General features: G+C 46.4%; 1 protein-coding gene across 2 annotated transcripts in view; it reads right to left on the reverse strand.

The window, feature by feature from the left end:
• The window catches only part of MRPL38 (mitochondrial ribosomal protein L38), a 64,132-nt gene extending 53,597 nt beyond the window's left edge, over positions 1-10,535 (reverse strand). The window contains exons 1-2 of one of the 2 annotated variants that reach the window (XM_078779094.1): positions 10,373-10,535; positions 401-580 (exon numbers count right to left, since the gene is read on the reverse strand). In XM_078779094.1, the coding sequence (XP_078635220.1) occupies positions 401-580; positions 10,373-10,460 (268 nt within the window). In that variant the 5' untranslated portion in view covers positions 10,461-10,535. Of the gene's footprint in view, positions 1-400; positions 581-2,828; positions 3,159-10,372 lie in introns of those variants that run through there. The other variant, XM_078779096.1, reaches the window with a different exon arrangement.
• Between the last annotated feature and the right edge of the window lie 3,006 nt (positions 10,536-13,541).

The raw sequence follows: 13,541 nt of genomic DNA on the forward strand, positions 1-13,541 counted from the left end.
ATGTTGTATGTAGCTGTTAATGGTGATCATCAACTGCCCTGCCATTTTAAGATGGATAACTGCAAAGTGTTGATCAGTATCACCTGAAAAAAAAAAACAGATGCGGCAAGCAGAATATCCCCTCCTTTTTCAAGGTCATTAGTGAGCCAGGTGGGTTTTTATGAGCTCTACCAATAGAAAGAAGAAAATGCTACCAAAATGAACTCTGGTTCTGCAAGCTTATTATTTGAACCCCAATTAATTTAAGATGTTATTCCAGTGTCTATCATTACATCACCATAACCATTAAGCACCTATGATGAATTCATACAATCTCATGAGTCTTGGTCTTTCAACTCTGGCTTGAAGCAACACGAATATAATAGTTACTAAAGGTTTCAATTGTAATGCCCAAACAAACCAAGGTCAGTGGGCAGGAAGTCCCGAAATGAATGCCACCAATGCCGTCGCTCACGCTCTTCATTAGCACGACTAAGGTAACCCTCGAAGCTGTGATATACTGGCAGGGTTGAGGGATCCTTCCCTTCAAACTCCTCATTGGGCATTGGTCCCAGTGGTCGACGGCGAATCTGAAAACAGGCTTAACACAGGAGAAATAAAATCATTTCCACAATACTTATCGGGACGAAAATATAAAACATGGCCACTGAGTTTGGTGGAATAGATGATTACAGATTGAAACTGGAATCGGGAGAGCACTTCCACCCAACTCATCCACCAGGTTTTGTCACAACTCATCCACAACTTTTTGAAACATCATACTATCACACGAATCCCTCAAGGTTAATACCAGGGCTCGCGGATGACCAAACGGCTTAAATGGAGGCGACGACCAAATACGGATTTGACTTTTAGAGAACGGGAGGAAGAATGAAGAAGAAGAAGAGGCGGAAGCGCTTACCTATAGCGATCTGACTGCAGCTCCGATCCTGCAGGGGATTAACTCAAACGAACACAAGATTTGAAGGGAAAATAAAATAATACAAGGGTTTATTTTAAATATAGGTCGGGACAGGGAAACGCAATGATAAAATAACGGTCCTAAATCGGGATCCCGCACACCGACTTCCAAATATGAGACAAAGGAATGAATTGCATAAAATAACTGTCCCGTCATGTAATGTTCTGTGGGGTGCGGCCTTATCTGTCACTAGTCTGCAGTGTGTCGTCCGGGTTCGAGCGCAGTCGTCTGACCGCGGCTCCGGTCAGAGGGAAGCAGGCCTTGATGCGCCCCTCGTTCGTGTGCCGTCAGGCTTCACCGAGCGCCTCGCTGCACCTGCAAGCCTCGCTCGTAGCACCAAGCACAAGAACCACTCCAAGCTCCGAGCACCCGCTCCAAGCACCAAGAAGATGACGAACCAACGACCACCAGCGCAGAAGCGAAAAGAACGAGCCTCAAGCACGGCGAGAGGAGAGAGTACGAAAATGCCAGGAACGCACAGAGAGGGAAAATGGAAGAACCCAAGAGGCAAGCCAAGACAAGAGACAAAATGTCGTCCAGCCAGTCCTTTTGTCACCTCGCGCGTTCCCAATCAGAGTCTCGTACTTTAGTCTTCCAGAACGTTCTCGTGCCTTCCCTCCAATGAACAACCTCCTTCTAAGTCGTGGTTTGGCACCTTCCGCGCTGATTGGCTGAAGGTTTGCGCCTTCCGCTGCAACCAATCACACGTTCCTTGTGCGTGGTTTTAGCCTGCCACGAGGCTCGTGCTAGGCCAGCTGGAGGTGTAGCTGGCTGCGGCCCATGCGGCAGTGCCCCGATCTGGCTTCCTGCCTGTTTTTTTCCAAGGTCATTGTTGTAAGGGAGGGGTACTAATTAATGTGTGCACTCAGGGACCGATCTAAGAGTCTATATGACAATGCGTTGCCATAAGGGACACAGGTTTGATCACCAGGTCTAACACACAGGGGTCTTATATTAATCCCTACAACTATTTAACACACGAACATCCTTGTATGTTCACAGGTATACACTTACCCCGACAAACCGCCAAACACACAGAAATTACAAGGTAGATTCCCTATCGCGACAGACGGAGCATGACACCTATTCAGATCTACCTGGCTCTAGATATTCCTCTACCCAAATTCGTAACACAGTCCCCTCCCAACCCCCCCTGGAACCATAGCTCCTGCATGGTTCACTGCAAGCGCTACCATTCCAGTCTTAACACTTACTGTCTCACACTTAATTAGCCTGTGAAATAAATCAGGAGGGCTGTGGGAAGTGAGCCGGAGCTTCCTACCTGTTCTCCTTAACATGCTAATCCCCTTAAACAATCATGCAATCAAATATTTACAATCATTTCGATTCGTCGCTCCTGTGGTGGGAGGAAACAAACAACACGCAAAACTAGCTTAACCACAAACCTTAACCTTAACCAAAAACTCAAAAACTCTAAGAAGCATTTGTACAACCCCAGTCTACAGACCGCGTCCCCCGGTGGATGCCACAGGACGCAACCTTACCTGTGGGGCCATCCCAAGGCACCCCTAAATTTCCGCGGGCCCTGTCCTGGTGTTACAGGTGAGTGACGGCTTGGTGGATTTCGCCCACATTCATAGAACACAACCCCTGAACCACGCATTCTCATTCCATAACTCATCACTACACAAAAATCATTAGCAAGCACGTACTTATTAAACCCCCCTGCAGGACCATGGCATAGGTGTCATTCGTGTGTGCGTTCATTTCTCAACTAGGCAGCGGGGAGGTACCGCACAAGTAAGATGGTGGGGGCGCTTCAGGCTGTGGTGCCCGCAGTCCCAAAAACAAGTCACTTGACTCACAAGTTCATTGCCACTCCCCCCCCCCCCCCCACCCCCTTTACCTCTTGGCCCCGTGATAGCCAAACGGCCCTTTCCGCCGTTACCCCGCCGGTGAGGGTCTCCACACCCCAGGCTCCTCCGTGGCCTCCTGCTTCAGCGCAGCTACACGGGTCGCCAGGAGTCTCCCTTACCCCACGGTGCCTAAACAGACCCTCCACCAACGAGCTCCAGTTTCCAGATACCACTGGCTGCCAGGGGTAATTGCCGCAGAGGGGGGGCCGCAGGCATCGCACCTCAGAGCTTGATCTGTACCTGCGGACACGCACACACCTTCCCCACCCACAAAATCCCAAAACACATTTCCTCCCCTGCTGCCATTCAATTCTCCACACATTTCCATAGAGGACTAGCAGAGGTACCCGGCTTTGCACGGGAGTGGGAGGAGGAGGGGAGGGGGAAGAGGAGGGGAGGGGAACGGGGGGGAGGGGGGAGGGGGAAGCGGGGGAGGAGGAGGGGAGGGGGAAGAGGAGGGGAGGGGAATGGGGGGGGAGGGGGAAGGGGGGGGAGGGGGGAGGGGAAGGGGGGAGGGAAGGGTGCGGGGGTGCCCAGGGGAAGAAGGGCCCCTCCCCTCCCCCTCCCCCCCCTTTCCCCTCCCCCCCCCTCCCCTCCCCCTTCCCCCTCCCCCTCCCCCTTCCCCCTCCCCTCCCCCCCTCCCATCCCCTTCCCCCTCGTTCCCCTCCCCTTCTCTTCCCCCTCCCCTCCTCCTCCCCCTTCACACCAGGGGGGTTGACTCAGCCTGTCATCCCACCGAGGTCGGAAGTCGGAACTCATTGTCGTCAAATAAATGTAGCCTGTATGTTTCACTCTTTGTCACATGCCGTTGGTCCCATGTCAATCGGATGAAGTTGAAAAATTAACGTTACGAAGGTTCTCTGGGACGTACTGATTCCGAATAATGAAGTTGAAAAATTAACGTTCCGAAATACGCTAATTACGCTAACAGAAGCGCTGGAGGGAGCACTGCGCTCCCTCCCTTAGATTCCCTCCCTCTTCTGCTAGCGCTAATTACGCGTAACACACTAATTTTAAAACCCGAAGTTTTTTTAATTTTAAGGTGTGCTGTAGTCAGAAGCGCTAGAAGCGCTGCGCTCCCTCCCTTCGAATCCCTCTCTCTTCTGCCGCTTCTGCGCCGGCAATGCTTCTGCTACGCTAATTTTAAAACCCGAAATTTTTTAAATGTTTATGTCTCCGTGACATTCCTGGGACCATCCCGAGTCGAACAGTACTTTCCGCTCGCAAATCCGTCCACGGGTTCTCGAGATCTTAGAGATTGTAGACCCGAAGTTTTTTTAATTTTAAGGTGTGCTGTAGTCAGAAGCGCTAGAAGCGCTGCGCTCCCTCCCTTCGAATCCCTCTCTCTTCTGCTAGTGCTAATAATACGCTAATTTTAAAACCCGAAATTTTTTAAATGTTTATGTCTCCGTGACATTCCTGGGACCATCCCGAGTCGAACAGTACTTTCCGCTCGCAAATCCGTCCACGGGTTCTCGAGATCTTAGAGATCATAGATAGAGGCCAACTCTACTTTATATATATAGATGTTGCAAAAAGTTGCCATGGCCTGCCATTGTGAAATCCCCAGTTCACATTTTACCAATACACAATAATCATCACTCATTCATAATCCGACTCCAACCTCACAACCACATAAAAACACATAAGCACAACACGAAAACATAAGCAAGTCCTGAAGCCTGGGACAGTACACATCCAAAACACTCACCTCAAGTGCAGGTACTTGCAGGTTGCTCAGACCCAAAGTGCCATCCACCCTAGAATCCCAAAATTTATCATTGGGCCAATCAAATTTTTCCAAATTTAACTTTTGTCCCCACTATACTGGCAGGTATGTGGATCCGCATCCAACGGTGAACTGTGCTAAACAACTACATGTGGCTACGACAGCTCCGCACCTCTACCGTGCAAGGGTCATCGGGACAAGGTGAGCAGGCAAAACGCCAACATGGCCCATTTGTGTCCATAAGGGTGCGACCCACCATCCATCCTTCGGCCCCACCTGCGAGGAACACAGCTGCACTAGCCCCAGCTGGCCAATGTGGTGAGCACCTGCTGCCAATAACACTACCACATTCACAACCTCGGCCCTGGGGGAGACGGTCGCAGTGCGTGGCATTCCCCTCACGTCACCTACGCCGCCCTCATCCCCCAGTCCACAGAACTGCAAGCCCCCGTGCCCACCCACACTTGACCACACCAAGGTCCAGTCAACAGCCATGCTCCACCAGGAGACTTACCCAGAAGACATGGTCCACACACCTCGGACACCAATAGCACCACGTTGACCCTCAGACTACCCAACTTCATCCCCATAACCCCACGTCCCAAATATTGGCACAGTCGCCCCCGCAACCAGTTGAAGGCTGTGTCTTACTAACCTGGCAATTTTATCCCAGCCTCCAACACTTTAGTCTAACACACCTGGATCAATAATGGTGCCACTGCTGTCAGTGACCACCATAGCATTTCAAAATTCACCCTTAAATTTGCATCTAACCCTCAGATTACCCATGCCAAACATGTCACAATTCACTAATCTCACCAAAGAAAGATGCTTTGCCATGCACATGCCAACCGAGCATGGCCCATATGCTCGGCACGTTACAAATTCCCATTCAACACTCCCATGGCTCTCTTCCCAACCCGAAAGTCCACACACAGACTTATTACAAGGTAGATTCCCTATCGCGACAGACGAGGCATGATACCTATTCAGATCTACCTGGCTCTAGATATTCCTCTACCCAAATTCGTAACAATACTATATATCATTTTTTGGCCCCATCTCTCAATGGTGAAGAATCACTTAAAAAATATATATATCTTGTATCCGGATCCGGATCTTCACCAAAATCGAAGCAATTCGTTCTCGTCACACACCCAACCTGTCCACCAAGTTTCGTCCGAATCTGTTCATAACATTTTGAGATATCCTGCTCACAGCCAAACAAGCAAACAGGAATGAAAACAACCTCCGTTTACCTTCTGTGGCGGAGGTAATAATCGACTGTAATACAGACAATAGAAAAAGAAAACCAACATCTTTTTTTTAATACCACAATTGCCTCCTCTGCATGGATGCCAACATAAGAGGACTGTCCGTGCTCTTAACCGTTTAAATGCTGAACGTCCAGCAAGGAAGCAGCACGTACCATTTTTAAAGTCTTTGGTATGACTCGAGTACCTATCTTTGGAACTACCTACCTCGTAGGCTATTTTTTGTACCACGAAGTCGTTCACAATGTTACTTTAAGTAAAAACTTCATATTCTGGCAACTTGTGGGAATTACTACTCCCGCCAAGGAGTAATGCATTCGATCGTGTCCGTCCGTGTGTGTGTGTGTGTGTGTGTGTGTGTGTGTGTGTGTGTGTGTGTGTGTGTGTGTGTGTGTGTGTGTGTGTGTGTGTGTGTGTGTGTGTGTGTGTGTGTGAACAAGATATCTGGAAAATTTCTGAACGGATTTGGATGAAAGTTGGTGGGATGATTGCCCTTGGAATAAGGAAGAATTGATTAGTTTTTGGTGAAGCTCAGGATATTATTCCGGATCCAGGAATTTTTTTGGGAATTTTTTTTTCTGTTTTACTGCATTAAAGCTTTTATTCTTATTCTTAAATGATGTTTTTCTCCTCTAATTCCGAGATATATCAAAATAAATTCTCTGACAGGGCCTACTTTCTTTTTCATTTATTGTTTTGGGGAGAGGGGATGTTAAACAAAACGTATTATTCCAACTAAACCCACGGCGGGAGTATGCGCTCTACTGAGTGCCGTTCTAGTTGTTCAATTGAAATACATCGTACAAATTGGCCGGGTTTAACATTCCCATCTCAGGATGTGGCTCACGATGTTGAGATCAAAGGATGAATCCAAAGACTAAGGAGAGTGATTCAAGGTTAACCTAAACTTTTTAACAAAGTGAAGTTTGTAAAACTTCCATCGTTTTCTTACTACGTATTCCCGTATCCAAGACGTTAAACCCAGATGCTCTTTAAGTGGTTCAAAGAGATGGTAAACACAAAGTGACATGTAGAATATGGGGTTGGTGGTGGTGGTGGGGTTGGTTCATCACTTCTTACCCTGACTAACTTATCAAGAGTTTGTTTGGAAACGTACTGGCAGAGGCACTGGTGAGAAGGGGACAATTCCTCTTCACATATTATTCAGGGGAGCATGCAGGTAATCGCCCCAATTTTTAATGGAATTATTATCAAATATGTTACCCCAAACTCCCTGTGATATATAAATGGACTTATCTGATCTGAAACAATTGAACAACATTAAGAGACTTAAATTCTGTCCACATTCACCGTTACAGTAGTGGATGTTATAATATTTGGTTATCAAAACAGCAGAACAAACCATGTTTGTAGAACAAACTAACAGCAGAACAAACTTAACGTCCCTCCGATGGACCAAGTACTTTATGATTAAACACCCTGCCTGCAAAGCATGAATCCGACAGTTTATAGTCGGTTCCGGACTCATGGTACATGTGTGTGTTTGTGTGCATGTGTTGACGTGTATGCATTCCACTGAAAGCGCTCAAACGAATGAATTAATTTGTTGGTTGTACCTGGTGTGCGCACAGGAAGACTATGGCTGTAAAAAAAATCCTTGTCGCGAGGAGGGGTGGACGACGAAAATTCTCCATGTAAACGTGTATCGTGTAGCGCCGCTCCTGGCGGGAGAGTGTATTACAAGTCATAGCGGTTTACAGTACTATTATAATAGTATCTCTGTATGAACACCTGACAGAATGGAAAACTACTTGTAGTCAGGGCCCTTAGGGATATTTTGGTTCAAATTCTTCCAAAAGCATCAAATTTGGCGCAGATGTTGCCCATGCCATACTCTTTCGATTTTTGACGGGCGCCAAGGGGGCGGTATGATCCGGGGACCATACCGGTCCATCCCGCCATGTCACCTGACCTCTGACGTCATAATTAGGATATGCATCCAATCACATGGCGTACTATAAGTGGTCAAAGTTCAAAATGAATCGATCGAAAAATGAAGGCAGGGATCCATTTTTAAGGTTTTCATAAAATCCAATATGGCCGCCAGGTCACGTGACCTATGAAGTCATATTTATGACATGTATACAATCATGTATACATGAACCCGGATCATGATCGCACAAAAATTAAACACAAGGATATGGCATACAGTTCATAAAACATCAAAATCCGTACCTTTGTAATTAGACTGATGAACTGCATATGCCTGAAAATTAGGAAATAGACATGTAAATATTTCCTCTAATTGTCAAAAATAAGGTCAGAGTTCGATTACCCAACCCAGAAACATAAAATGGTGAACCTCGCGTAAATCTTGACAAAAAACTCAAAAACCGACATGTTTGACTCAAAAATGACCTTTAAGATGACCTTGAGGGTTGACCTTGACCTCGAATCATCAAAATAACATCGAAATTGGATTCCTCGACCTCGAAAACCCCTGAAAAGTGGTATCATACATGATTCCAACCCTTTTGGTTATTTAACTGATTTTCCTCTAATCCGGGTGGCGGCCATTTAGTATTTCGCCAATATGGGGCCCCCACGGGGGGGGGGGGCGCCCGTCTTGGCGCCCGTCAAAAATCGAAAGAGTATGGCATGGGCAACATCTGGGCCAAATTTGGTGCTTTTGGAAGAATTTGAACCAAACGGCCCCAAAATATCCCTAAGGGCCCTGACTCAAAATATCCCTAAGGGCCTTGGCTTGCCTCTTGGCCAATTCACAAGCGTGCTCTGTATTTTATGTACCGGTACCCTTAAACTGCTGAGTGAAATAATCATCACATACTAAAATACACAATTTGGTGTCTGTCTGTGTCTGCCTGACCGTGATACATTCAGTCGTTACTTCTCCAATCTCAACCAAACTTGAAAGGAGACCAAGGGTCACACGGTGGAGGTTGTAGCGACTTCATTTGTCCTCCTTCCCAAAGGGGTTGTCGAGCTTGGACGAAATCCACGTTGAGAGAGCTATAATCATGACCTTTTTCCAATGCGGCTTCTAATAACAAAAGTAACTAGAACGGCACTCAGTAGAGAGCATGCCTCTGCCTCGTTGGCCATTTCACTCAACGGTGAAAAATTCTCACTTAAAAAAATTATACTAGCTGGATCCGGATCTTCACCAAAATTGAAACGCTTCTTCTGTGTCAGACACCCAACCTGTCCAACAAATTTCATCCAAATCCATCCACAACTTTTTGAGATATCGTGCTATGTATCGCTTTTGGCGCTATCTCCCAATGATGAAGAATCACTTAAAAAAATTATACCAGCTGGATCCGAATCTGGATCTTCACCAAAATCTAATCATTTCGTCCTTGTCACATACGCTATATCTCCACCAAATTTCATCTGAATCCGTCCACAACTTTTTGAGATATTTTGTTCAAAGAGAAACGGACAGACAAACAGACAGGGGTGAAAACATAACCTCCATCCACCTTTAGTGGCGGAGGTAATAACAACACTAATAACAGGACATTAGCCCAATACTAATGTTATTACAAATCAATATTAATAGTACATGTATCAATATCTCCCCTCCCAAAGGGGTTTTTCCAAGAACAACTGCCGTGTTAACGTCGAATAAATAAAAATAGCCTATCGTGGCATTTCGTGGGACACCCCTACCGGAAGTATAAATATTACAAACAACAAACACATATTACCTTTTGAAACAGTCACTAATGCTGTTTAACACTAAATTGACAGGGAGAAAACCCAGGGGTATATTCAGTTAAGAAACAGCTAACTAGCGCTTGCCAAGCCAGCTGTTCCTTATCAACGGGTTGGAATGGAATACTTGCTTGAATGCTTAAGCCACTTGACAAGCGCTCCACAAGAAAGTTGACAACTAAACACACACAAAACTTTCTTCAGGCCCGAGTCTAGATCTACTGTAATCTATATTCCTAGAGAGGTACAAAAAATCTCTCTGGGGAGTTTTATATACTACTTCCTGCCGCTTCCGTACGGAGTGGGTGTACTAGTAAATTGAAAAGTGGTGCTTGTACTCAGGGTGTGCTGGAAACGTTGTAACAAGTTTGGATGGCGACCTCCAACTTCGATTTTCACTTTTATTTGAAAGTGGGAAATTATCTATCACACCTACTAAATCTAATCTAATGCACTCCTCACAGGCCTATCCCGCGGTTTCAATGTGTGTGTGTGTGTGTGTGTGTGTGTGTGTGTGTGTGTGTGTGTGTGTGTGTGTGTGTCCAGGACACACCAGACGAGGCCATAACGAAATATCCAGGACACTTTCGTCGGACTCCATCCTGAACCGAATCATTCATTCATTCATTCATTCATTCATCCACTCCACTCCACTCCACTCCACTCCACTCCACTCCACTCCACTCCACCTCCACTCCACCTCCACCTCCACCTCCACCTCCACCTCATGACGTGCAGCACTACAGTCGTTCTTCATCGTAATAAACGAAACGAGCGCATCATTTATACCCGTTCCATTGGATGTAACCCGACCGTGTATCCAGGTACCCACCTGAGACACCCAAACTCCGGTTCGATCCACCTGTCCACAACGCATGGGTTAAAGGACGCCATGTTCCACGAACGACCAACGCCGCCATGGTAAGAGATCCGTCACGCCTGGCACAGAAACACGTGTGGTTCTTCTTCCTCTTGTTGTCTCTTCTTCTTCTTCTTCTATTGAGTGTAAGTGGCGTTTACAGAGATGCAAGGCTCTATATAAACCACGCACCGAAATACATCGACAGGAACTGACAAGTTCCGGCAGACTTTATGTAGTTTAAAGCGTTTCTTTAACGAAGTTCAAAACCGGTTTGCAGAGTCGAGGATGCTTATAGTTCAACAGAAGTGTGTTCCGTTAGCAAGCAGCTTGCTAACGCTTCGCAAGCCTTTCGTTCCGTATCAACCGCTTTGCAAACGGACCAAGCGGTTAAGAGATGTGCTTCGTTATGTTAGCAAAAATGGTCACCGTAGTCGGTGATGTATACCGTACTCAATATTATTGAAACGTGCATTTCATACTTCAATTTGAACGTGTATATGTAGACCACCATGTTGTTAAGCGGTGCGGAGCGCTACCGCTATGTTGCGAATTTTTTGCATCTTTCAGGCACTTTAACTTTAAGTTTATACTAGTACCGACTGCATATAAAGGTGTATGTGTACTCATCATGTACTGTGGAGAAGTTTACCACCATCTCTGATTAGCCCGTCAACCGCTCAGCAGGAGACGGGGTTTTGCAATCGTGTGTGTGTGTGTGTGTATGTGTGTGTGTGTGTGTGTGTGTGTGTGTGTGTGTGTGTGTGTGTGTGTGTGTGTGTGTGTGTGTGTGTGTGTGTGTGTGTGTTGTATATATGTATGTATGTGTATGTATTTGTGTGTGTGTGTGTGTGTGTGTGTGTTGTATGTATGTATGTGTATGTATTTGTGTGTTTGTGTTTGTGTGTGTGTTGTATGTATGTACGTATGTGTATGTATTTGTGTGTGTGTGTGTGTGTGTGTGTGTTTGTGTGTGTTGTATGTATGTATGTATGTGTATGTATTTGTGTGTTTGTGTATGCATGTGTGTTTGTGTGTGTGTTTGTGTGTGCTTGTATGTATGTATGTGATGTGTTTGTGTGTGTGTGTGTGTGTGTGTATGGGGGTTTGTGCATGTGTGTGTGTGTGTGTGTATGTGTGTGTGTGTGTGTGTATGGGGGTTTGTGTGTGTGTGTGTGTGTGTGTGTGTGTGTGTGTGTGTGTGTGTGTGTGTGTGTGTGTATGGGGGTTTGTGCGTGTGTGTGTGTGTATGTGTGGTTGTGACCACACAAGCACCGGCGGAGTTTGGGGGGTGGGGAAGAGTGTATTACAAATTCCAAGTAGCCCCACCTTAATTTTTTCAGTAGTTTAAAATTAAGATAAAAACATCCCGCATTTAAACATGAGTAACAATAATAAACGTAAACTGTATTTGTGATTTCACGTACTCTGTAACTACACAAACAAACGGTAATTTTGGAAGTCAGACCTGTAGCTACCCATCTATATAATAATAGCGTAAGGACTCGACTTTGTTATCCCTTTTACGCCGCACCCAGTGACCCGATGCCCACGGCACTAATGGATTTACGATCTACGAACCGCGCTCTTTGTTTATCACGTACAGACATACTCGAAAAATCTGAATTAGCCGACGTTGGGGCCCAAAAGCATCCGATTAACTGCCGATACGACGCCATCTTACGACGCCATCGTATTGGCGTCTGCTGGGCGAAGGCGAAACAAGCCGTCCGCTGATTGGACAGGCGAAGGCGAAAGCAAGCCGTCCACTAAGTGGACAATCCAGAGCATGCATTTGTGCCGGTGTCGGCGATCGTTGTTCATATACGCACTCTTCATTCTCATCTTTCTTCCTAACTCTTACTCGGACAAGCAAATCCCCTATGCCATCCATAATGGTACACTCTATCCATACACCACATCCTCCCTTCCGTGGATGTTCCACGGGTTTCGGCTAGTTATTAATATTAAGCCCTTTCCCCACCAAATAGAGAAGTCAAATTACACTACGTCAGACACAAGGCATGCTGGGAACGGTGCCGATTGCTGTGTGCTTTGTTGTTCGTACTCTGATCTGATGTCCACAGCGGCTGATCGCCATTTTTGGATTCAAGGAGCATCATGTCCACAGCATCAGATTCGCAGCCTCTTGCAGTACGGACACGGAGACCCAAGCTACGTCGACCACAACAACTTGTACGTCGGTACACCTTAACATCCAGCCTCCATGCACTCTTGACTTACACTCAGCTGGCCTACCTGAAGCTTGGAAGAAGAGGAGGGAGAGCATGGAGTTGTTCTTGGATGTCGCCATGGCAAAACATTACCTCAGGATTATCAGAGGAGATGACAGTTAAGATGGTTCTATACCTTATTGTAACTGAAGGAAGGGGAATCTACAATGTCATGTCCCTGGAAATATCCGGTGAAATTTATCCTGTCGAACGAGTAATGGAGGCATTCGACAAGCATTGTAATCTTCCTTCCAATGAAACTGTGCATCGTTATAAGTTCTTCACCAAAGACCAGCAAGCAGGTGAGAATATAGACGCTACGCATATGTGACTGAGTTGCGTGTACGAGCCGCCACATCTAACTTTGGGACCATTTATGATTCTTTAATCAGGGACAGGATGATTTGTGCCATTGCCGATGGGCGCAGCGAAAACCACTACTCAGGGATGTTGACCTGGACCTTCCGAAATGCGTACACCTGTGTGGATGAATTCGCAAAACAAAGCATTCGGGAAATTGAGTGCCCAATGGAGTCATCTGTTCATGCCATGCAGCACTTAGCATATACAGAGAACAGAAAGCCCTCAAACACAGCAGCAACCACAACGAGCAAACAGCAAAGTAACGCAGCAATGCCAGGAGTTATCATGCAAGTATTGTGGACAGAAGCACACCAAGGGAGCGCATAATTGCCCGGCTTATGGACAGCCTTGCCGCAAGTAATCGTTACTCAGTCATTTTGGCTGGGAGCTGCTGTGCACGCCTCGGTTCTCATTCCCATTGATCATTGAAGTCGTTGTATTTGGCGCAGTCCTCGATCCCACAAGCCTCAGTGTCTCTCATCCTCAATGGTCAAAACTGTGCAAGAGGGGGTTTGCCAAAGTGCAGGCCTTCCCTCCTGGCAGCA

This window comes from Myxine glutinosa, chromosome 1 (assembly GCF_964187855.1).
Source record: "Myxine glutinosa chromosome 1, kmMyxGlut1.1, whole genome shotgun sequence".
Lineage (NCBI taxonomy): Eukaryota > Metazoa > Chordata > Myxini > Myxiniformes > Myxinidae > Myxine > Myxine glutinosa.